Raw genomic sequence first — 25561 nt, 5'->3', positions numbered from 1 at the left:
GTCCAGGGAGGCTCCTCCGCACGCCATGTGCCCGTGTCCCCGGCATCGCGGCCGCGGGCCCCCGGCCGTGTGCGGTTGCGGCGACGCTCGCCCCGGGCTGCGCTGGGCGGCGGCGCAGGTGACCGCGCTGCGGCTGCAGGCGCTGGGCGACGAGCTGCACCGACGCGCCATGAGGCGTCGCGCGCGGCCCCGGGACCCGCTGCCCGCGCTGCTGCCCGCGCTCCGCGCCCGCTGGCCCTGGCTGTGCGCGGCCGCGCAGGTGGCGGCGCTGGCGGCCTGGCTGCTCGGCAGGCGGAGCGCGTAGGCGGCGCGCGCGGGGCCTTCTTGGTGGGGGGGACCGGAGCCGAGACCCAGCCCGGACGGAGCAACAGGTACGCGGACGAGCGGGCGGGAGAGCAACAGAGGGAGCGGGAGCCAGGGCTCCTCGGCAGGGAGCTGCGGACCCGGTCACCTCCTCCTCGCTTGCCCTCTGCCCCTCTCGGTCCAGAACCTGAGTATCTGCTCCGCGCCCCTCTCTCTCTCTCTCTCTCTCTCTCTCTCTCTCTCTCTCTCTCTCTCTCTCTCTCTCTCCTTTCCTCTCTTCTTCATTCTCTCCCTCGTTCCTCTCTCTTCCTCTCTCCTTCCCTCCTTCACCTCTCTTCTTCCTTTATTCCCTCTCCTCTCTCCCTCTTCTTCGCTCCTTCCTCTCTCTTCCCCTCTCTCTTCTCTCTCTCTCCTCTCTCCCCTCTCCTCCCTCTCTCTTCTCCTTCTGTTCCCCTCCTCTCTTCTCTCCTTCTCTCTTTCCCTCTCCTTTCTCTCCTCTACTTTCTATCTCTCCTCTCCTCTCCTCCTCTCCCTCTCCTCCCTCCCTCTTTCCTTCCCTCTTTCCCCCCTCTTCCCTCCCACTCTTCCATCTCTGTTCTGTCTTCACTCTTTCTTCACTCCCCTCACCCTTTCCCCCTCCCCATCCTCCCTCCCCTCTCTTGTCTCCCTCACTCTCTTATCTCTTCACTGTTTTCACTTTCTTCTTCCTCGCACCCCCTCTCACCATCCTCTGGCCCACACCCCTGTTCCCCATGCCTCTCCTTGTCTAGCTCTGCTGTACCTTCCCACTTTCTCGCGTTTTCACTTTCTGCAGTCTGCCGTCTCTCTTCTCTCCAGCTGCCCCTCACGTCTTCTCCCTCCCCTTCCTTCTCCATACTCTTCTCCCTCTCCCTCTCCCTCTCCTCTCTGTGTCTTTCTGTCTTCTCTCTGTGTCTATCTGTCTCCCGCTCCCCCCTCCCTCCCCCCTCCTCTATCCCCCTCTTTCCTCTGCAGCGTAGTGGCTTTAGAAGGACATAAGCCACTACAATCGAACCCCAGTAAACACACTCAGAAGGACCTCACCAGTCCGAACTAAGAGCCTCCCCTAATTATGCACCACGGGTTCTCCAGTCCTCAACCCTTTCCAAGCCGCCTGGCATTCCAAACTGACCGGGTCTCCACGTCTCACTGTCAACTCCCTTCTCCTCAGGGGGCTGCAATTTGTGACCCCTATTTTCTACGACCCTCACTCCTCCCACCCCCGCTCCCGTGGAAGTTTCTCATGGCTAGGTCCTGGTCCTCTCCCCAAGGCAGGCGCGCTTCAGGGTCCCATCTCCCGGGTAATTTTGTTGCTTCATTTACCACGAGGTGTCGCGGTTTACAGCTTGGCCTCCTGTCACCTCCCTAGCCGTGGTGTAAGGTATGGGCGCCTGCTGTGTGCTCCGGACAGACACACAGGGTCCCGGGCACCTAACGTTTGATGTGTCCGGAGCCTGTAGGTGGGTCTTTGGTCTTTGGTCTTCGGTAGGGCGACCTGTGAGCACCCCCTGTGTGTCAGGTGCCCTGCTAGGCGTTTGGGGGTGGGGAGTGGGGGTAAGAAGTGTCGGGATCACCTTTCTAGGTTCTTGAGTGGAGAGGCTTCAGAGAAACGGAGTGTGGGAGCTGGGGCGCGGGACTAGACTACCTTCCGAGAGTGGGGCGAGATAAGAAGATCACAGGTGGGGTAGCCAGAGACCCTGAGATATCGCGCTGATCCCAGCCAGCCTAGCCCCGCGGTCGCGCAGACACCTTATGAAGCTGGCGCGGCGCCGCAGGGAGAGGCGGCAGCCGGAGCGTGGGGGGTGGCAGCGCCCGGAGAGCTGCGGGGGTGAACGGGGTGTGAGTCGGGAGCGCGGGCGACAGATGTCGCGTGGGCCCGCGCAGCCCGGGCTCTGGCGAAGAGAACTGTCGCTTCCGTGCGCCGTGCGCCCTGCGCCCAGGGAGGTCCCATGCGCGCCTCCTCTCCGCTCTTCTTTTCAAAAGTACCGCTGCTGCGGAATCCCGGGGGTGAGACCAATATTTTGGAGGGTGCCGCAGATTTGACGCCCTAAATGTGGGCATTTGGAGGAGGCAGAAAGAGGGTGAGAGAGGAAAGGGGAAACTGGTTATGAATTGAGGAGCGGGGACATGGGGAGGGGGAGAAATGGAAGGGTGCGGAAGTAAATGGGGAGGAAAGGAAATCTAATAGAAGTGGGGGTGGAGGTGGGGAGGGGTGCTAACCCTGGAGTCTTAGAGTACAGGCCAGATGGCAGAGATTCTCTGTTAGTGTTGTTCCACCCAGGAGGCTGAGACTCGGGGGTAGGGAGAGAGTTTGTACAGGTGTGCATACCTGTCAGTAGTTTGGGTGCTCAGGGAACCCGGGGAAAAAGAGACTCTGGTCCAGACGGACCTGGTGTTCCACTCTGCGCCTTGACAAGGGTGAGAAGTTCAAAGTTCTGAAAATGGAGCCCGGTGGTGCTGTATGGATGTGGGGTGCGGAAGAGACAGCAGATAACTTTAGCCTTAGAATTAACTTTTTATCCTAGCTCTGGTGTCTGTCCCAGAGGTTGCTCCAGGCTGTGCCCTGACTCTTGCCCCCAGCAACTTCCAGGTTTCTCCTGCATACAGCATCCCCCTCCCCTCCAACTGCCACACCCATCAGGGTTCTCACTTCTCTGGTGTTCCGGACCCCTGAAAGTGCTTTCCTCCAGACGGTCCCTTGCACCCCTCAAGCCCATGTCGGTGTTCTCCCACACTGGCTTGGGCTCTCTACCTCATCCTGTGACAAGATGACCACACCCATCATTTCCCAGTCTGCCCTACTTGGCTATAGCCAGGAAAGCCCGCTAAGAAGATGAAGTCTGGGTTCTGGATGTGGGATGCTCTCCCCTTACCTCAGCATTGGAGGGGATGGAGAATGCTCTGTTCTACTTTGTGTGTCTCCGGGAGGGTGTTGGGCTGGGGGACATCTTTCAGGAGGTTAGCTTTAACCAGTGTTAGTGGCCCAACAAACCTGTTCTGAGCCCCAGCTGTGAGCCAGTAACATTTGTTCCACAAAGTTACCAATAAAAGGGACAAAAGAAACAAAGCCACAAGGCTCAGTTTTTCCATACTTGAAATGGGGACAATAGCAATGAGCTGACAGCACAGGTAACTTTAAGATGGTTGAATGAACAATCCTTACTGTTCTGGGGTGACTGTAAGGGCTGGGGCTCCTGTGTGGCTTGGTAATGGATCATGGCATCAAAATAATAATAATAATAATAATAATAATAATAATAATAATAATAATAATGTTGCAGATCTGAGCTACCATGACCACTACTGAGCATTTAACAGCTGGGTCTTTTTCCACCTTTGGCCATAGTCTACCATGGTCATTGGAGTGAAGGGCACCATTCTTTTGACAAACTGCTTGCTTGCTTGTTTGTTTATTGTGTGTGGGCATGCAAGGGCCTTGGCACAAGTGCAAAGGCCCAGGGACAGCTTGCATGAGTGGATTCTCTCCTCCTCGGAGCATCTCCCGGGAGATCAAGCTTAAGTGGTCAGGCACGGTGGTGGTGATGTCTGTGCCTCCTGAGCCATCCTCCTGCCCCAAGCCCTCTGGGGAAGTCAGTTTAAGACAGTGGGTAAAGTGTTTGCTGTGCAGGCTCTCGAGGACTTGGAGTTTGGATTCCCCTGTATCTTTGTCCAGTGGGGTGACCCAAGGCTGTAACACACACACACACACACACACACACACACACACACACACCGTGCTCTAGAGGGAGGGGTGGAGTGAGGGCAGGGACAGGTGACCCTGACACTCCCTGGCCAGCTGGCTGAGTTAAAATGACCTGGGAGGTGGGGAAGGACTCTAGAAATTTAAAGAAAGAAAGAGAGAGAGAGAGAGAGACAGAGAGAGAGAGAGAGAGAGAGAGAGAGAGAGAGAGAGAGAGAGAGAGAGAGAGAGAGGTGTCTGACCTCCACCTCTGGTCTCCGTGTGCACACCTGGATTAACGTTATCTGAATTTGCATACGTATGAGGTAGGTTTAGGAACCAGAAGGGCTGGGAGTGTAGTTCAATGCTAAAGGGTTTGCTCAGCTTGTAGGATGTCCTGGGTTCCAACCCTAGCACCAGACTTGGTTACCTGTCCTTTGTGGGTCGGTAAGAGCTGCGCTCAACCTGGCCATAAAGGAGAACCTTCCAGGGTGCGTGGCTGGGGGGAGGGGTGCTAAGGCCAGTGCTTGCCCTAGCTCTTAATTCAGTCCACTCAAAATGGCTAGGATCATTCTTATCACTTCAAAAATGGGAAACTGAGGCAGAGAGAGCATGGATCTGAGTCTTTGCAAAGTATGAGGTGGAGCTGGTGCTTTGAGCTTTGATGGGCTAGCCACCTCTTGCCTTGGCTTGGGGCAGAGGGGGCTGAAGGAGGGCGACACCTGGTCAGGTAGTGGGGCGGGGGTGGGAGTGGGAGGGTGCGCAGTACGTTCTGCACCTCGATGGCTGGGGAGGCCAGGGGGAGGATGGGTGTGAGGTAACCTTAGTCACTGCCCAAAGACACCGGAGAGAAACAAAAGAGGCTGTGTGGGGAGTGGGGAGGGAGGGAGCTGGGAGCTGCCTGCCACGAGAGGAGGAGGGGGAGGAGGGCCCTGGGATCTGTCTTTGAGAGAGGGGAACCTGGGAAGAGCTTCGGGCTCTTGCCTAGGGACTAGAAGAGGAGAAAGGGGGCACCAGCAGTGGTCAGTGACTAGGGAGGTAACAGATAATAGGGAAACCTTAAAGGATTAATGGCAGGCTGGTCGGTCTGGGGATTAAGTGGTTAAATCTGGAGGTGCACCAGGCCGGCTGCCCTCTCGGCACTCGCCAAGATTGTGTTGGGCTCACCAAAGCCCGGGCTCCAGCTTGGCAGGGGAGGGAGACAGTCGATGCAGGAGGACAGCTGTTAAGGGTGAACCCTGGGGAAGGGGCCGGGATGTGCCAGAGGCCCAGCTTTCTGGTCACATGGTATCCTTGTCTTTGAGTCATTCTCATGCCCAGTGCACGCCACAAGTGCACGAGTGCCAGAGTTACCCATGGAAGCAGAAACAGCTTCACTGGATACTTAAATATGCCCCAGATGTAGCCAAGGGGATCCAGCCATCCATTTCTAGGTTTTGATGTACCTTAGAGGCAGGAAGGGACCTAGCTTCTGTTCCCCACTGCGCACCACTAATGTTTGTAGGAAGCAGAGCTGCTCAGCCCCTGGTGACTTGCTGGTCCCTGCTGCAAAGCTATGCACTGGGGAGAGAAATCCATCACTGGTTGTTTTTTTCCCTCTTTCTCTTATTTTCTGCTACTATTCCTGTCGATGGCAGGAGTGTTCTATGGTGCTGGGGAGGAAAACCATAGACCCAGCGGTGGGACCCAACTGTTCTACCCTAACCCTGGACTAACCATTGCTGCCTGCCTACTGTGTGCTAGGCACAGTATTAAAGCGTTTGTGTGTACACACAGTGTGTGTGTGTGTGTGTCCACACAAGTGCAGGTATAGAGGATCCAGGTCAGCATGGGAGTCCTTGATCATTCTCCCACTTCATTTTTAAAGCCAGGCTTTCTCATCGAACCTGGAGTTCACCGATGGGCTATGCTGGCTAGCTACAGAGCTCCACCTGCCTCTGCCTTCCCCAGTCCTGGGGTTACAGGTGCACACCCTGGCGCCCAACTCTTGACTCAGGTGCTGAGGATCTGAAGTCGGGGTCCTCATGACTGAACAGCGATCGATCGCTTTAGTGCCTGAGCCATTCCTCAGCCCCTGGGAGATATTTTACTGGGAACAGGCAGGCAAGAGCGAAGAGGCTTATCTGGCTATGTAATGAATCACTCCCATGCTTATTTCATTAGACTGTGCATGCGGGGAGGTGGGGGTGGGAAACCGGTCAGGGCACAGTCAGAGATGCAGTATTCCTGCTGTGGAGTGGTTGGGTTGCGATGAGGGAATCTTGAGGCTGGGCAAGAACTGGAGCTGTCAGTCAGAGCCTTCTCCTGAAGCCTGGGCTCCCTCACAACATAGCAGACTTAGCATAAGATTCTGACATGGAAACTGGTGACTCGGAAATAATAATAATAATAATAATAATAATAATAATAATAATAGTAATAATCATACATCATACATCATACATCATACATCATACATCATACATCAATCATACATCATACATCAATCATACATCATACATCAATCATACATCATACATCAATCATACATCATACATCAATCATACATCATACATCATACATCAATCATACATCATACATCAATCATACATCATACATCAATCATCAATCATACATCAATCATACATCATACATCAATCATACATCATACATCATACATCAATCATACATCATACATCAATCATACATCATACATCATACATCATACATCATACATCATACATCAATCATACATCATACATCATACATCATACATCAATCATACATCATACATCATACATCATACATCATACATCATACATCATACATCATACATCATACATCATACATCATACATCATACATCTTTCTGCCTGCATGTATGCCCAGGCCAGAAGAGGGCAGGGCAGACGGTTGTGAGCCACCATGTGGTTGCTGGGATTTGAACTCAGGACCTCTGGAAGAGCAGTCAGTGCTCTTAACCTCTGAGCCATCTCTCCAGCCCCACTCAGAACTCTTTAAAGAAGTGAGCAGGGAGCCAGGAGGAAGCTGCTTTGGTTTTTTTCTGACCCAGCTCTGAGAGTCACTTGAGTTAAGAGCAGTCCCAATCCAGCCTAGGTTACCAAAAGCCCAAATAAACCCATTCCCCTGCAGCTGTTCTAAGCAGAGATGGCTTAGTTCTAAGAGACCCAGATAACATGTGTTTTACTAGACAAATAGCATCTTGTAGACAGTGTGAGCACGTCCTATGAGAGGGTGGCTCCTGCAGGCAGTGTGCTTAAAAAAATATATATATTTATTTTATGTGTTATGTGTGTTTGCCTGCCTGTTTGTCTGGGCACCCCATACATCAGTACATAAAGAGACCAGAAGAAGGAGGCAGAGCCCTCTGGAACTGGAGTTACAGATTAGGATCCGCTGTGTGGGTGCTGGGAACCGAAGCCATGTACTCTGCAAGGGCAGCCTGTGCCCTGAGTATCTGAGACATCTCCAGCACTTGCTTTTTGCTTTTACCAACACATCAGGCTGGGTAGCTAGCTCCAGGCTTCACATGTTCTTAGCCTATGCAATCCCTGGGCTCAATCTTAATCACAAAACTCAATTCTTTTAAAGCTTATTTGTGTGTGTGTGGGGGGGGGTGGTGGTGGTTAAGCCTCCTATAGGCCCAGCTGGCCCCAAATGCCTTAAGTGAAGGATGAACTTCAGCTTCTGATCCTCCTGCCTCTCGTACTGTAGTCCTAGAATTACAGTGCTGATCATCGCAGCTAAAATGCATTTGTCCCTCTATGGGCCAAGGCCTGTTGCAGGAACCCTGGGATATCAATAGGCGGACAGGCTTAAGAACCTTACACAAACCAGTGTGGCATTCACACATCACCAGTGGCTCTCTCCCGTGTGCTTAAGTCATTGAGAGGATACTTAGAGTCTCCCTGCACAGATGGGGGTGTTCAGGGAAACACAACGAAAACCCCTGCCTGTGTTGGGTGCTGGTGCCCATTGTTTCTTGTTTCAATACACTGGCACAAGAACCTGCCGTTGGAGAAGCTGCAAATACAAAGGGTTAATGTCGACAGCACAGACTTCTTCATATTTACAGTATTTTTCTTTTTCTTTAAAGTTATTTTTTCAAAACCCAAAGCGAACACTAACAACAACAACAAAAAAAATGCGGGGCATGTTCATGCCCATGCCTTTAATCCCAGCACTCGGGAGGTGGAGGCAGGCAGATCTCTGTGAGTTCGAGGCCAGCCTGGTCTACAAAGTGAGTTCTAGGACAGCCAGGGCTACCTAGTGAGACCCTGTCTCAAGAGATCAAAAATAAAAAATGATTATATTTAGTTTGAATGTGTATATATTGTGTCTCCGTGTGCATGTATTATACATGTGTCTGTGTATGTATGTATGTACATATGTATGTATACGAGTGTGTATGTATGTGTTTGCGTGTGTTTTGTCTGTGTGGGTGTCTACACCCCAGGTGTGGAGAATAGAGATCAACCTGCTGGAGTCAGGTCTCTCCTTTCACCATGGGGCTCTGTGGGATCAAACTCAGGTCTTCAAGCTTGGTGGCAAGCACCTTCACCCACTGAGCCATTTCGCTGGCCCATCCTTGTGGCTCCCTTTGACACTCCAGGGTTGGTCTGTACTGTTTTCCTTTGGCTTTTTTTTTTTAAGAATTATTTATTTATTATATATGAGTACACTGTAGCTGTCTTCAGTCACACCAGAAGAGGGCATCGGATCCCATGACAGATGGTTGTGAGCCACCATGTAGTTGCTGGGAATATGAACTCAGGACCTCAGGAAGAGCAGATCTGTGCTCTTAACGGCTGAGCCATCTCTCCAGCCCCCTCCTTTGGCTCTTTTATCATTTGCCTTCCCCTGTCCAGGTGTTTGCGCTGTGCTGAAGGACGCCCTGCTCTGAGCAGATGCTGATTAAAAACGGCCACACGTGGAACTCTGGTACAGAAGCAGCGGTCAGCATGTGCAATCACACAGACCGTCTAGAAAACATAAACTCATGGAAGAATCCAGAAGCACTCTCTGAGTCTCTACCATGAGTGTGTGTCTAGAATCTAGCCTCACACTGCCAGTCACTCCTGTGTCTCACCCACTCTCATTCCCACCCCTGGCCTGGGAACATTAGGGACCCATCAGTTTGACTCTGGCTTTTCTCATTCCTATGGAATCTTTGGAGTCAGGGCCTCACTGTGTAGCCCTGGCTAGTCTGGAGCTCTCTATGTAGACCACGCTGGCCCCGAGCTCCTAGATACCTGCCTGCCTTTGACTCCCAATGCCTATCTTTCTCTGGGAGGTCTATACCTCTAGCCAGTGGGGGAGGGCACATAACCCCAAGTCAGGGCTGTGTTCCTAAAACCTTGGAGAGTTTCCCTTAGGCCTATCTGACCCTAAGGCCATGAGTAATATCTACCATGTTAGTTCTAGTACTGGGGACTTGACCCACGTAGGATATTAGCGATGGGGAAATGGCTGTTAGTGGGCTTGTTGAACACAATGGAATGGATTCCAGAACTGCCATTCTGAAAACCAGCCCAGATGTAAAATACAACCTGTAGAGGCTGGGGATCCAGCTCAGTGAATAAAGAGTTTGCCAGATAAGCAAAAGGACCCAGGTTTGGATTCTGAGGTCCCATGCAAAAGTCAGGCTTTGCACAAATGCCTGGAATCCCAGAGCTGGGAAGGCAGAGGCAGGCAGACCCCTGAAGTTTCTGACCACCCAGGCAATGTGACAGCTTGCTGAAGTTCCCTGAGATCTTGTCTCAAAAAACTAAGGTGGAGAGGAATTGAAGACATCCAACATTACCCCTCAGGCCTCACAAAACCCACATTAATACACACACCACCACCACCACCACCACCACTACCACCAGCAACAACAACGAAATGAAAGAAACACCACCTGTTGCAAAGCATGGGACTTATTTATCAATTCTGATTTCACCATTAAGAATTCACCCATGGAATGAATATTCACCCATGGGCTGGAGAGATGGTTCAGTGGTTAAGAGCACTGGCTGCTCTTCCAGAGGTCCTGAGTTCATATCCTAGCAACCACATGGTGGCTCACAACCATCTGTAATGGGATCTGGTGCTCTCTTCTGCTGTGCATGAAGACAGAGTTCTCTTCTTTTTTTTTTTTTTTTTTTTTTTTCCCGGAGATGGGGACCAAACCCAGGGCCTTGCGCTTGCTAGGCAAGCGCTCTACCACTGAGCTAAATCCCCAACTCCCAGAGTTCTCATTTACATAAAAAAGGAAAGAATAGCCACCCATATTTCATGTTCAAGGGGGAGCATCTGGGTGACATGAATTCTGGAGTCAGGCTAACTTCAAGTCCCCACCTGTCATTTACCAGTAGTGTGACTTTAAGCATGTCCATTTACCTTCCAGGCCCCACTGCTCCTCTGTCAACTGGGGTCCCAGTGACACCAGCACTGGTTGTGATCTGTTCCCAAAAGATCTGTGACCCACCCAAATACTAGTATTCTAAAAACATCCAGACCTGATATTAGGACAATAGATATCATTCAACCCATCTCCTATACTTTGAAGATGGGGAAACTGAGGCCCAGAGAAAACCCACAGTGGTAAAATTAAAAGCCACCTAGCTGTTCCTAAGCATGGGTAGGTACCGATGACCCCCATGTGGAATGCGGCCTCTGGCCTACTTTATTTAGGATTTCACTGAAACACTTACAAGGCAGGCACTCTCTGACCGGAAGCCTGTATCTCCAGTTTTTCTTGAAATTATAGAAAGTCCTAGCAACACTGAGTCTCTGTGCCCACATGGCAGTAAGACCCCCTGGTATGGGTTACTGACCCATCCATAGACCGCAGCTCATCCTGGCTCACTCGAAGGGGCTCAATGGATTTCAGTGCATACCTGTGAGGGCCTCCCTGGCAGTCCTCCCTCAACCTGAAGGTTCCCCCTCCCTGGCAGTCCTCCTTCCAGGCCCACGCACACCTGTGCAGATCCTACTTTAAGCGCCTGAGCTCATCCACTGAGATCTCACCCTGCGAACACTGGGAGATAGGCATCACCCTTTTATTGTGGCTGCAAGCCATTCCTTTGTCTCTACGAAGCACCGCTCACTGAGCTAGTCACCTCCTCCATGGACATCCACCTTTCCCCACTTTGTAACCCTGGAAACCAGCTCGCAGCGAACAGTTTTGTTTGGACACTTTCCAAGCAAAAGGCATAGTTCTTAGAGGTGACGTCTCGTCAAAGCATGGCCGTGTTATAACAAGTGGCACATACGGGCGTAATCATCTTCGTATCCATTAGTCTGCTTTATGAAGGGCCTGTCCAGGTTGGGCCTGGTGACACACAGCTGGAGTAGCATAAGCTCAGGAGTGTGAGGCAGGAGGATTGCTTGAGGCAGGAAGGAGTCTGAGGTTAGCCTCAGCAGAGGAGAAAGGAGAGAAAGGAATGTATCAAAGAGAGGAATGTATCAAAGAGAGAAAAGAATGTATCAGAGAAGGAATGTATCAAAGAGAGAAAGGTATCAAAGAGAGGAAGGAATGTTATCAAAGAGAGAAAGGAGTGCCCAGTTCATTTGGGCTTGATTCTAGGTTGATGGAGCCCTCCTGAATGTCAGTGGTAGCTAGAACGGTTTATTCTCTAGCAGATTGTGTGGCCGTCTAATGATTGCTAGCATGGGCTGGACCAAGCGGAGCCACCTTTCCCAGAGGTCTATCAGTCCCATTAGCTCTCCTCAGTCTCCAGCATGAAAATCTCAGGTGGAGACCAAAATGAGAATCCACTAGAGCAATCTTTCATCTTCGAGGATGCCATCCCAAACAGCTTTCCTCTGAACCCCCTGCATCAGGAGCGCTGTCGCCATCTGACTCCTTCAAACTCATCAGGCTGCTAGCAGCTGACATACCCGTGGTCACTGGTGTGAGCAGACGTGGAATTCAGCACAGTGCTGGGCTTCAGAGACCGAAAGGTAGATAGGAAAGAAACAAAAAGCTGGGCACTGGTAGCTTTGATCCCAGCACATGGGAGGCAGAGGCAGGCACATCTCTAAATTTGAGGCTAGCTGGTCTACAGAATGAGCTCCAGAAGAGCCAGGGCTACACAGAGAAAACCTGGCCCTCACCCCCAGCCCCCACAACACACATACACAAAAGAAAAGAACAGAACAGAAGAGAAAAGAGAAGAACTTGTATCATCTTGTTCTGTCAAATTATACGTAATAGTACATATGTACTAGATCATGTTTGTCAGTTAGCTGTCTGTATGTCCACACGTTTTGCTGGACCACAGGAGCAACCCTAATCGGAAAATGGGAACTCTAAAGCACTGTGTGTGGGCACACTGGTGGCTCACAGTTATGTCTGGTGGCTTCCACCATATGTATTGAGGCAGGGTCTTTCACTTGAAGTCAGAGCTCACTAGCTGGACAGTACACTCTGGGAACCCCTGTCTGCCTCTTTTTTCTTGTTAAAGATTGATTGATTGATTGATTGATTGATTGATTTACTGGGCACATAGTGTTCTCTGCCTACATATATACCTGCATGCCAGAAGAGGACATTAGACCTCATTCTAGATGGTTGGGAGCCATCATGTGGTTGCTGGGATTTGAACTCAGGACCTCTGGAAGAGCAGTCAGTGCTCTTAACCACTGAGCCATTTCTCCAGCCCCCCCCCCCGTCTGCCTCTTAAGCACAGGAATTCCAGATGGATTTTCACAATTGCTTAGCTTTTTCATTTAAAAACTTTAAAAATGTTGAGCATTTTCTTTATTATTCTTATGTGTATGGGTGTTTACCTGCATGTACGTCTGTGCGCCATGTGTGTGCAGTACCCACGGAGGCCAGAAGAAGGCATGAGATGTTTCCCCGGAACTGGAGTTCAAGAGGGTTGGGATCTGCTCTGTGGAGCTGGGAATGGAGCTTGGGTTCTCTCTAGCAGGGAATGATTGCTCTTAACCACTGAGACATCTCTCCATCTCCTACAACCCCCCAAACCACTTTGATACCAAGTAAGTGTGTGTGTGTGTGTGTGTGTGTGTGTGTGTGTGTGTGTGTGTGTGTGTGTGTCTGCACTCGGCAAAGGAGAAAAGACTCGGAGGAGGAGTAATGGGTGCGGTTCTGTACTGAAGGGTGGAAGGTTGCACACTAAGGTCTTTGGGCACATTTATGGGATCTGTTCTACACGAGAGACCTGCAACCCACAGAATAAAAATGCTCACCCAAGTCAGTCTCTGACTTTGGGACTCGGTCACATGGCATCTGCGTGTGAGGGACACACGCTCATTAGTGGAACACAAGGGCTGTGTCTGTGGATATCACTCAGTAAACAGTGCTTAGATGGGCTTTAGCGTCGGTCCCTTTGGCAGCTGCAGGGCTGTGACTTTGACGTATCCCCCAAAGACTGAACATTTGTTTGTTTTACTCTAGTGTGCTAGTAGAGTTAAGATGGTAGAGCCTTTAAGTGCTGGGGCTTCCTGGAAAATCTTCCGGCCATCGGAGGCATACCTTGAAGAGGATGTTGGGACCCCAGAGTCTTCCTCTTTTGCTTCCTGGTCATCATAAGGAAAGCATCTTTGCTGAGCCCCACATCTCAGCTCCAAAGCAATGCAGTCACATCTGTGGGCCTGAGTAAACCTTCTCTCTTGATAACTCAGTCACCTCAGGTATTTTGTTACAGTGATGGGAAACTGGCTGACAAACTCAGGAAACCCTTAGACTCCTCACATGCTCAATGATTTACAGGTAGGGCAAGCCAGGGGATGCTACCACAGGGGGTGACAGTTCTGAACACAGCTTTTCCTCTATCTTGAAGCCATGGGTGGCTTCCTTTCACCAGCTGCATTCAATTAACATCCGGCACAACCCCAGTTCCCATTACTTCCTGGCACAGTTCCCACCCCCTTTGCCTGAGCCCTCCTGTTGCTCCAGTTCATTTTAATGATCCCTCCTGTATACGGAGAGATGGAGAGACCATTGCCTGGGTCCCAAGGCTCTGTTTGCATCCTGGGTCTTCTCCGAGGCTGCCCCAGTCTACTTCTCTGTTGTGATAAAGGTTGACCAAAAGCAACTGGAAGAGGGGAGGGTTTATATCATCATACACTGTGTGGTCCATCATGAAGGGATTTCTAGAGACCCCACCAGCTGGGGACCAAGTGTTCAAATACATGAGCCTATGAGGGGCATTTCTTATGCAAATCATGACAAGCATTGACTTCTGACCTGGCCCACATTCACCAGTGAGATTAGAGGGCAAATCAAGGGAGCCTGCCTGGCCACATTCAGCAGGAAGCCAGACACCACAGACACCCACTGATTCAGTCAACAGCCTAGATTTTTTTCCAACCAGGAAATAAAGATCTGTGGGCTTTCTCTCAAGTCACTGGCTGTGTTCTTCCTGGCTGTGCCTCCTCCGATAACCTGCCTTGCCTTCGCTTCCAAACTCAGCCAGGCACGGTAGTGCACACCTCAAATCCTCAAATGGGGAAGTGGAGACAGGAAAGTTGTGAGTTCTGGGCCAGCCTGGGCTACATAGGAAAATAAGCTGTTCATGAGCAAGTACTCCCCAGAACTGCCCTATGCTCATAGCCCTAAGCAACCAACACTGTTTTCTGTGTGCAGAGACCTTCCTGGTATGGTGGATCTTTCTTATAAATGTACACTATGTTGTTTCTTGCTTTCTTCCTAGTTTTTCCTTAGTGTAAGATTTCCAAGTTTAATTCATCTTGTGTAAGAATCAGTAGAAAGTCCCTTTTTATGACCAAATAATATTCCACAGCACGGACAAACCACACTGTACCTAATCCATCCATCTCGGATGCATGTTTGAGAGTTTCCACCTGTTGATTTTGACTCATGTTGCTATGAATGTCTGTGTTCAAGTTTTCCCTGTGCTTTCTGTTGACTGGTTCTTACATTTATATAGTGAAAACAGTTAGTTCCCTTTCCCCACTGGCTCCCTTATTCACAACAAGGCCCCCCTCAGGCTGCTGTGTCTTCTCTCCATTATGGTCCATTGAGTTTAACTAGAGTTACCAGCCCGAGTGCGGGCGAGAAATTACCCCGTGGAGCAAGGGCAAGTTATCTGTGGCCACACCACTGAAGGTGGTGACACCTCCCTCCTAGGAGCAGTGGGAACTTGTAGGTTCCGCCCCCATCCATGACGAAATGTCAATGGGTCCAATCAACAAGTCCTACAGCCGTGTCATGTCTAGAAGATGTCTTTTTGCTACAGGTTCTCTCCTCAACTCTTACAGTCTTTCTCTGCCCTGTCCTTGGCGATGTCCCCTGGGTCTCTGAGGGACTGTTCTATCTGTCCCCTTTGGGACTGAGCGTTCCAAAAGGCATAGTTCTTAGAGGTGCTCTAGCCTCTGGAGCAATAATGGCCATCAATGCTATAACAGCAACCAACAGCCACTTTGCAGTTGTAACCACAGGTGGGAACTCTTGACTAATTGTGTAACCCTGATCAGGAGCCCCTTTCCGGGGAAACCACAGCCCCCGAGAGAGCCTACTATTACTGTTTTGTTAGTCACGTTATCAAAGTGTCTTCTGAACACTCATATTTATGCCAATGGATCAGTACCACTCCATCCTTCCTCAGGGGATCTCACCATAGCAGGCTGTGTGGTGTTTACTATGTACTAGATTTGATGTTTGGGGGGTGTGATCGCTCAGTTGCCTGCTTGCTCTATCCCCCACCCGCCCACCCACATCCTGCCCCGAGAGCCTCGTGGTAGTCTGGCTAGTTATTTGGAATCCAATTCTCAGTAGGGATGGATCTCTCTGTGCCTATGTGCTGCCTCTCCCTGGGCTGCCATAGCCCATGTTTCCTCAGTCTGCACTCTTCTTCAGGAGAGGTTAGGAACCACTTCCCCTCTGGCTCCAGTGGCCCCAGAATTTCCCATAGGCAGGGAGCACTACAGTGGGCCATGGCTGTGGGGTGTGTAGGGATGACGGGTGAGTGAGAAAACCAGACTGTCTGTCACTCTGTCTGGAATATGGACAGGTGGAAGTGTGAGAGGAACAGGTGAAGGACTCATTCCTAAGTGGGAAAGGGTAATTGGCCTTAGATTTTCATCAATCTGGGCTGGGGGGGATGGCTCAGTGGTTAAGAGCACTGGCTGCTCTTTTGGAGCACCCAGGTCCAATTCCCAGCTCCCACTGGGCAGCTCACAACCGTCTGTAACTCCAGTTCTAGAGGATCTGACTCCCTCTTCTGGCCTTCACAGCACCGTGCACAGAGATACGTGTAGACAAAGTAATCATACATATAAAGGAAAAAATTGCAGAAAGATTTTCATCAATCAATCAATCCATCCACCCATCCATCCACCCACCCATCCATCTATCCATCCATCCATTCTACCACCCAACCACTTGTTTGTCCATCCATCCATCCATCCGTCCGTCTGTCTGTCCATCCGTCCATCCATCCTACCACCCAACTACTTGTCCATCCATCCATCCATCCATCCATCCATCCATCCATCCATCCACCTTCTTACCTATCATATACCCATCATTTATCTATTAATTATCAAACTTATTTAATTTTGGTACAGAGAACAGTACCTACTTTCAGAGTCGAAATTCGATTTATCCCACCTTCCCACCTCCAGTCCTGATCTTATGTCTCACAGACTATTCTGGAACTTCCTAGTTTCTGAGCCTGGCCAAGGATGACCTTATACTCATGATGTCCTCCTTCTCCTCCCCCTCCCCCACCTCTGCCCCTCCCCCTCCCTCTCCTCTCAAGAGTTTGGGTTGCAGACATGCAAGATTGTGTTTGCTTTCAGCAGTGCTAGGGGTGAAACCGGAGCTCTCTGGCATGCTAGGTTTCATAGAGTTTCTCTATGTAGCCCCAGATATGCTGGAAATCCTTGTGTAGACCAGGCTGGCCTTGAACTCACAGAGATCTGCCTGCCTCTGCCTCTCAAGTGCTGGCATCAAGGGTGTGGGTCACTACGGCTGGCTCAAAGTCTGTTTTTAGTCACAGATGATGCTCATGTAAATGTCCAGATCTGAGAGCAGGTAGGTGTATGTGCATGCGTGTGTGTGTGTGTGTGTGTGTGTGTGTGTGTATGTATGTGTGTGTGTGTGTGTGTGTGTGTGTGTGTGTGTGGTGCTCATGGACAGAGCCTCTGGGGCTGTGGAGAGCCAGGCCTGGCTTTGGGGAGTCCTTCCCTTCCCAGTCAGAGCTTTGTGTCTCAAATCCCCCTCTTCCCCTCCCCTTCTACACTGACATCACCCCTGAAGCTGACTGCACTGACAGAAAAAAAACAAATCTTTATTTCTACAGGTTGGCGAAACCCTGTGTCCTTGGAGGAAGCTGGTTCCTGTTTTCCTGAGGGAGTAGCCCGGAGTGCGGAAGGAAGCCAAGAGTGTACAGAGTTGATGGTGGGAACGCGGGCAGAGGAAGCCCCTCGGGAAGTCCAGCTGCAGAGATAGCCACCTCAGTGCTATTTACATAGAGCTATATATATACAAAACAGGAGAAAAATACAAAATTCCGTATCTGTGCATGCCTGCGGGGGACGTGGTCCCTTTCCTTTCCACGCAACCTTGCGATGTGAACTCTGAGACTTTGTGATGTCTAGGGTGGCAGGGGAGAGAGATGCTTGCTGCTGCGCGTGCAGGGAACTTACGTGGACCTGTGGGATCGGCCTCAGTGTGGACCAACTGCTCAGCACAGATGCTGGTGTGGAGTAGAGGGAACTCAGCGGCCGAAGGCAAGATGGACAAGACAGAGGGGACGTGGGGCCCGTTTTGTTGGGGGCAGCCTGGGATCCCTCCATTTCTTGACATGTCCTAGCCTCTCACTGTCCCCGTTGAGTCAGCTCTCTAGATCTCATGGCGGTCATAGCCAGAGAAACGGGATGTCATTTTCTTTCCCTACCTACAAGTGTGTCTGGTGCTTCTCTTCACAGTTTCTTGGTGCTAAGTGTATCCTTCTTGGTACAGACAGAGTCTTACAGACAGACCGGGAAGGCCAGGGGATGAGACGTTTCTATTTTGCTCTTTGGATAGACTCTCGTTGCTTTTTTAAAAAAGGGCCAGGTGACAAGATTGCCACTGGAAAGTCTCTCTCTGGGGGGAGGGGTGGTGCTCACAGGGCTTAAGAGCAGCCCCTCCCCCAGGGGGCAGGGCTACGAAGGGGAGGGGCGGGCCTTATACAGGAGCTGCTTTGGAGGTGGCAGTCCCTCCTCTCCCTGCAGCAGCACTCTGGGAGACTGCTGTGGACTCCTCCAATTTCCTAAGGGGATTCAGGGCTTAGGTTTTTGTAGATTCAAGAGCCAAGAAATAGCTGCGTTCTGACGGAGCGTGATTTCTAAGCAGGGGATGTGGGGGGAGGGGGGCGGACCGTTTAAATGAAATGTCCGATTTCCCCTGCTCCCCAAACACACGGAATAAGCTACTGTTTTCAGAAGTTTCTAGAAGGGCTAATATAAATATAAATATATATACACAAATATAACGAAGCTGAGCGCTAGACTGACATTTGGCTGCAGTGGCTCACGGCTTCAGGACTGGTGGCTTTTTTTTTTTTTTTTTTTAAGGAACAGGTATTACTCCTCTGCATGGATACTGTATCACACCCCCCCCCCCCCCAGGTCTTTGTAGCCGAGATGGTGAGGGATGCTTGCTTGGGCTCAGTGAGACAGTTACTCTTGTTTTTATTTTATCTTTTTTTTTCCTTTCTAATTTTGGAGACAAGGCCTCACCCTGGAGCCCAGGCTGACCTCAGCTCATGAGCCTCCCTGCCCTGTATCTGGTATTTGGGACTCTGACTACCAGGGGAGCGTCATTTTCTCCTGGCTGGATTTGCAGGTGACTTGCCTAGTACCTGGGGGATCAGGGTTTCTGCTAGAAAGCATCGGTTGTTCAGGTGCGCAGGGCTTCAAGGGAACCGGTCCCTGGCCAACATTGCTGAGTGTGATCAGTAAAATGCACCCTTTCCCAGTTTGTAGTCAACAGGCTCCTCTCTCCATTTTAAATCCATGCCTTATATTTCTCTGAATAACCCACTTAAAAAAAAAAAAACAAAAAAACAAAAAAACACAACCGGGAACTCAATGCTGAAGCCTCCCCCTTTTATCTGCCAGAACCGAAGTCAGCAAAGAAAACTAAATAAAAGGAGAGAGCCTGTCTGGCAGGGGAAGCAGCAGGCAGCAGGCCATGCCCTCGCCCAGCCAGAATTACACAGAATGATCTGGAAGACACCCTCTGCTTGTGTTGAGTCCCTTTCCCAGCAAGGAAACAAGTCCTTGCAAGCATCACATTTCAACATGGTGGGACTCTGTGGTGTCAGCCTCTTTAAAGACACACGGTCCAGATCACAGCGGGGGGCGCGCTGACCCTGGAGAGACCCAGCGCAAAGGGTGAGGAGTGAGAGAAAACCTCTCTTTCTGTGTTTTGCTTTCTGAGCCTGGCTTTGCCTGTTAGCTAGTGATAGCTCCCTGGAGGATTTGAACTCCAAACACAGGGGTTAGCCTCTCTGGTCATTTTCATTTCAATGAAGCTGTGTTGCCGAGAGAGCCGGGCACCCTGTGACCTTCCTAATGGAACTTCTCAGCCAAGTCCTCTGTAAATACTCTCCCGTAGTAATGGAAACCACGTATTTGTCGAATCTGGGCCTTGGCTCGCACGCTGTTCATTTGAGTGTGCTTCTCCTGCCCCGGGTTTGATGGGGTTGTTTTTTAAATGCCTGTTTTTTCTATGAGATCTGACTTCTTGATGGACATTTGTATTAGAATATTGAAGCATGCTGGCTGTGTCACTGTTGTCTCACTGTCTCTGCCGTGGTGTTACTTGGACTGCATGAGATAATGGGACAGCCTTTCTGTTATTGGTGTTATTGAAAAAAAAAAAAACAAAAAAAACCCAACCCAACTTCCACAGTGTGTGAAGCTCTGGCACAATCTCCCTCTCTTTATCCTGCTCTCCCTGGCTGCCAAGGAGCATTGATTTTGATTCGCTTCTATGTAGAGTCTGTGAAGAGGGAGAGAGGCTTTGAAATAAATTTTAAAAAGACCTCATACTGGGTTTCAGCAGACAGCAGTGGGTATGTGTGTGTGTGTTCGTGCATGTGAGTGTGTGTGCATCCATCCGACTGGGAGGCCTCTGAGATCATTGCTAAGGAGCTGGTTGTGTGAGGAGCTGAGGCGCCACCCGGGTCTAAAAGCTGCTGGCTGCTCTCTGAGGGGGAGTCCTGGGAGTCTGTGGGACTGAAGCCTTCTAGAGTAGGTCCACTCCCTTCTGGAAGCTTCTCTCCCTCACTTCATCCCCCACAAGCAAGAGCTCTGCCCACATTTGGGGTTCAATTTCCCTTTGTCTAGATGGAGTTTGAGCCAGAGTTCTTTTGGAGAGCCCAGGAAGGACTGTGCCCACTGTCCACAGTCCTGGGCTGGGAGGCCATGCCCCCCCATTCCCTGTCCCTCTCCACACCCCATTTACAGTTACCCTGGAGACTGCCTCCCCACTTCTGTGATAGCCTTGTTCTGTTTCCTTTCTACCTTGATGGGGGATACTGACTGAAGCCTAGTGTCACAGGATAACGAGGCCTTGAATGGCCTGATGATACTCTTTAGATCTGAGCTCATGTCCTGTATGCCACCTGACTGTACTGTCATGTTTCTAAAATTGACAAAGTGTCATTCTTGCTCACTGAGAACTGGGGGAGGGGGCAGATCCACGCATGAGCTCCCCAGGTATCTCTGGGAGACCCTGGGTCACTATTGGGGACGACGGCTTGTTTTTGTTATTACTATTATTGTTTTCTGAGACACGGAGCCAGGCTGGCCTTGAACTCTCTATACAGCAGAGGATAGCCCTGAACTCCTCATCCTCCTGCCTCCACCTCCTGATTACTGGAATGGGCCGATTACTGGCTTTTGTTGTGGACTTTTTGGATGTCCACCGTGGACTGTTAGAACACAAGTCTCTCCCGGGTTCATGCTGTTTTCTTTTCTGAGCCTGAAGTCAACTTGGGGAGAGCAGGGGGTCAGAAGGTGCTGGGGATTCGGGGAGAGGGGCCGCAGCCTATTTCCACAGGAGCTGGTCCGAAGCCCCACCAAGAGGGAAAGCGTACATCACAGTGTCTCTTGAAAGCTTTAGCCAAAAGTTTATCTTTTTGACATTTTAATGTATTCACTCGATGCTTATTTACTGAACATCTACCGTGTACCAGCTGAAGACCTCCACGTCTGAGCAAAGTGACTTAGTTATGGTACAGCAACAGTCCTTTTTGGAGACCAGATGCCGTGAAATGTCCCTTTCCAGTCTGGCTCATAATTTAGAACAGATCTGCCGGGTCACCATTGTGACCCCAAGCCTTGCTGGCAGATTGCTATATAGTATTTTCTGCATGCCACTCTCTGGGCTGAATGCAATTAAAAATTTTGCTACGTTGTCTCCTTCTCCACTGAGAGGATTGGTCCCTTTTGTACAATAATCAACACCCCCCACACACACACACACAGGAGCACGGCCACTGAACACTGCAGGAGGCGCTTCCCAAGGCTTCCCCTGAGAGAGCCCCATCCTATTGGTTAGTACCACTGATCCCATTTTACAGGCGAGGAAGCTGAGGGCACCCAAATGGCAAACTAAGGGTTGCATTTGAGTTCGTGCCCCCCCCCCCCACAAGCCAATGTGGTGCCTGCTCTGGTGTCACCCATTTAAAAGCAAGCATTATGGGTGAAGGCAAGATATTCTAGGTCAAAGGCAGACATTGCTAGTCTAAGGGCAGGGACAAACCTGTGGCCCAGCAGGGAGTGTCTACTTTAGCTGAAAAGAAAGCAAGCCTTATTTGGGGACACTTGAGAGCAGAAGGTTGTCTCCAGTTTTAGAAACCTCCAGGGTAAGGGGTATCTAATGTGCAAACGGACTGTCCCAACCATTCTGGAGGCCCTGGGGAGTCTCCCACCCCTCTCTCCTCTATCTCCTCTCCCAACCCTGGATCCCCAAGGTCTTTGCACTGGAAGAGTCAAGGAGCCGGTATGGATGGCAGAGGTGGCTGTGAGGGCATTTGGAGACTGGGGGAGAGGCAGTAACTTGGGGGGACATTCTGTCTGGGTCCTGACCTTGTTGCCTTGTGCTCTTTTGTAAGGGGTGGGGGGCTCCCTGCCTGGATGCTTTGTACATATTTGTTACACTTTTATTAAAAAATTGATCGTGCACCTCTAATGAAGGCCTTTGTGTATTTTCTCTGGGAAAGTGGGTCCTCAGAGACCAGGAGATAACCATGGCAACTGTGAAGATCATCAGGTCGCACGCTTATCCTCCGGTTTTGTGTGTATTCACGTGTGCCTGCATCTGAAGGTCTGAGGTCAACCCGGCCTCAGGAGGCACAGTGACTCACGGATACAAGTTACAGCCACAGGGGAGGTTTATTGGCAGAAGGTTCTCAGCGACACCAAAGACATGTCCCAAAGCAAAAGCACAGAAGACCTCAGACTGCTGGCCGCCCACTTCCTCTTCAGCAGGGGGACGGTCGTCCCAGGGCTCTGTACCTGTGTCGTTCCCTTTGGAAGGTGCTGGGCCTGTTAGGCTCGGGCCCAAAGCAGACTTTTCTTCTTCCCTCATGGTTCTGGATGACGTTTGTGTCCCTGGAGCTGGAGTTCTGAGTTCTGAACCCCTTGGTGTGAGTGCTGGGATTGGACCTGGGTACTCTTAAGAGCTCAGGGCAAAGACTCTTAACATTTGCCCTCTCATTGGCCTCTGCCAACTTAGGACTCTCAGGTTCTCACCCACAAACAAGACTTTGTGGACTCAGGGATTTGAGTCTGTGATCCACAAAACACTGGGAGCCAGATTCTGACCCCTGATCCTCCCCTGACCGACGTGGTGCTGCAGGTGAACTGGGAGTGTTCTCCAGGGTCCACTTTCCACAGCCTGGTGCCTGGGGAGCTCTGCCTGAAGAGCTCCTCAGATAGGGTGTTCCCTGGAAGGACGGGAACTGAAGAGCATCTCACTGTCCCGGGGATGCTCCTTGTATAGCAGAGGCATGGTTTATATTTACATGATGTTAGAGAAGTAATGCGGGGGCAGTTTAAACCCTTGGTGCACCAAGTAACCCACACTGTTGGTTTACCTGTTTCCCCCTTTTAAAATGGAGTCTCGTGGAGGCTGGGCTGCCCTGGAACTTGCTATGTAGCCAAGGAAAGACCTTGTCCTTCTGATCCCCCTGCCTCCCCCACCCAGAGCAGGCAATTCAGGTGTGCGCCGCCATGCTTAGTTTATGTGGTGCTGGCCACGGAACTCAGGGCTGCTGGCATGCTGGCCCAGTCCTCTACCCACCGAGCTACATCTTCAGTCCTGTTGCTAGTTTTCTCGGTCCCAGCAAGTAAACATGCTAGGTTTTATGACCCCACGGAGTGGGTGGGGGTGGATACAGGGTATAGGGATATCACAAGGTTTGAAGTCAGGCTTCCAATCCCAACCCCAATGGCTGCCTCTGATTCATCCCATGCTACACTTCTGTGCACCCCCTGCAGCTCCAACCCCTCCACAATGCTGACAGTGTCTCAGGCAAAGCAATGTCTTTGATAAAAACCAGTTGCAGGGGGTTGGGGATTTAGCTCAGTGGTAGAGCGCTTGCTAGGCAGTTGCAGGCGGTTCTCCTAAGTACCCCGACAAACCAGACAGAAGGGTCAATCTCCCTTCCCTCTTAGAACATCCAGACAGTGGGACTGCTTAACATCATGGCCATTGCCATAGTAACAGAGCTTGAAGGATGCCCTGGTCCCCTGCAAAGGCTGTGTTACTGCTACCAAGAAAGTGCCAGGGAGACCATGCAGAGGAAGAAGTCCCAGCAGGGGTGCCCAGGAGTCCTGAATCTACAGAGAGGAGGTGACCAGCACCGAGGACCGCCCCCCCCATCCCACCCATGGAGTGTATGCTAACCTGCCCACCGGCCTTGCAGCTTTCTGAAATGTGGCTTGGGCTGGCCTGCTGTGCGATGCCCACCATGAGAGGGCAGAGCTGGGAGCTGGTGGAGGCAGCAGAATTCCAGAGGCTTCTGTGTGGTCACCTGTGCTATTTCGTCCCAGGTTTCCAATCAGTGAGCTTCCGGGGGGTGGGGGGGTGGGGGGGAGAAGCTGCGGTGAAGCGCACCTGCGAGCTGCTCCTGATGCTCCCCTCGTCCCGCTCAGGCGTTTGGTTAAGGATGTGAAGCAGTCTTTTCAGAGACTCTGAGCTAATTACCTCACTAGAGAGAGGGATGGGAAATGGATCGCTCCGGAGCCCTGTGCTACTTACGACATGGACTGAAGGCTCCTGGGGTGGGAGAGGCAGCCATGTCCATGAGAGCTCTGCACAGGCCTGAGCTGTCAGTGAGGGACAATGCAGAAGAGAAGGGCGGAAGATGACAGAAGGCAGGTGGCATGTACTTCTGGACCCGAGCTGACCCTTCTGAGACTGACTGTCCCAGGCAGGGCCCAGGAAAAAAGGAATCACCAAGGTCCGGTCTTTCTAAGGCTCCTACCATTCGACCTCACTGCCTGTATGCTGTGAAGTCAGCTAGGTGGGTGAAGCCTGGTGTTCACATGTTGGACATTCTCCCAGTGGCTCTTGTGTGCAGACCTGGGTCAGACTGTACCCTCTCAGCTCACACCAGTTTTCAGCATTGAGTACCAGTAGCTGGAAGCAGGTTAAATAAGGGGAGATTGTGTATCAGTAATTTCTCCACTTACAGGGGACAGACCACCTACCTGTGGCGAAGCCAAGTCTGAGTGAGGAGGGCTCCCCTTCCCAGTGGGGTAGGATGCACACACTGTACCAGGGTGGTGAGGAAGTGTTGGCGTGGGGGCCCTGGGGCCATCAGGTAGAGGTGGTGGAAGGCAGGAGGAAGTCCTGGAGGCTCTTTCCCAGGGACCCTCAGGGCTGGGCTCAGCAATGCTGGGCCCTCCCCATCTCCCCAGACACTTGTGTTTAGCTTAGTACACCTGCAAGTGTGCAGACGTGGCCCCATCCTTCCAGCAACGCAGGGTATCCACGGCAACGGAGCGGCAGAGCGGGCAGGTGCGCTCCCTGTCCAGCCATAGGCAGAGGCACTCTTCACAGAACACGTGCTGTGGGGACAGCAGACAGAGTGAGTGTGACCCAGGAGCCTGGCGATAGCAGCCAGGTCATCCATGCATGCCCTCCAGGAGGGGAGACCACAGGGTAGCTGGTGCCCTGGCTGGAAGGCAGAGGTGGGGCCTGGGGAAGCAATCCTGGGAAAGTGGCACCTTTCGTGGGAGGGTGGAGTGGGCTGCAGGGCACACCTGACAGAAGACAGCATGTGCAAAGGTCCTGAGGCCAGGATGTGTGGCTGAGTCCAAGGGGCAAGAGGATGCTGACACAGACAGACAGACAGACAGGGGTTATTCCTTACCAAGCCTAGCTCAAATTGCCTTCCCAGTTTGTTACACATACAAACCAGCTTATACTAATGTGGACTTAATAGTCTTTTAAAGATTTCTATACCTGCATGTATGTGTGTTGGGTCCCCCAAAACTGGAGTTACAAGTGACTGTGTGCCACCCCTGTCCAGCCCTGAGTAGCTCTATCACTGTGTCTGAGAAATTAATGTGAGTCAGGACG

At 51.2% G+C, this 25561-nt stretch overlaps 2 protein-coding genes across 5 annotated transcripts in view; one reads left to right on the top strand and one right to left on the bottom strand.

Annotated features, from left to right (window-relative positions):
• On the top strand, positions 1-22160 carry Hrk (harakiri, BCL2 interacting protein). Its single transcript, NM_057130.5, has 2 exons — positions 1-371; positions 17277-22160. Exon 1 carries the CDS (start codon positions 26-28, stop codon positions 302-304), a length of 279 nt encoding a protein of 92 aa, NP_476471.1. The 5' UTR covers positions 1-25; the 3' UTR covers positions 305-371; positions 17277-22160.
• A 186-nt stretch (positions 22161-22346) lies between these two features.
• The window catches only part of Rnft2 (ring finger protein, transmembrane 2), a 58103-nt gene continuing 54888 nt past the window's right edge, over positions 22347-25561 (bottom strand). For 3 of the 4 annotated variants that reach the window (XM_063271344.1, XM_039089493.2, XM_039089492.2), the window contains exon 11: positions 22347-25047. In XM_063271344.1, coding sequence (XP_063127414.1) covers positions 24913-25047 — 135 coding nt within the window. In that variant the 3' untranslated portion in view covers positions 22347-24912. The remainder of the gene's footprint in view (positions 25048-25561) is intronic. The other variant, NM_001107144.2, reaches the window with a different exon arrangement.

This window comes from Rattus norvegicus, chromosome 12 (genome assembly GCF_036323735.1).
Source record: "Rattus norvegicus strain BN/NHsdMcwi chromosome 12, GRCr8, whole genome shotgun sequence".
Lineage (NCBI taxonomy): Eukaryota > Metazoa > Chordata > Mammalia > Rodentia > Muridae > Rattus > Rattus norvegicus.
This window is presented reverse-complemented; position numbering and strand designations above follow the sequence as displayed.

What these genes read in the sequence shown, in the direction of transcription:
- Hrk (NM_057130.5), top strand. Translation starts at nt 26, where the DNA reads ATGTGCCCGTGTCCCCGGCATCGCGGCCGCGGGCCCCCGGCCGTGTGC.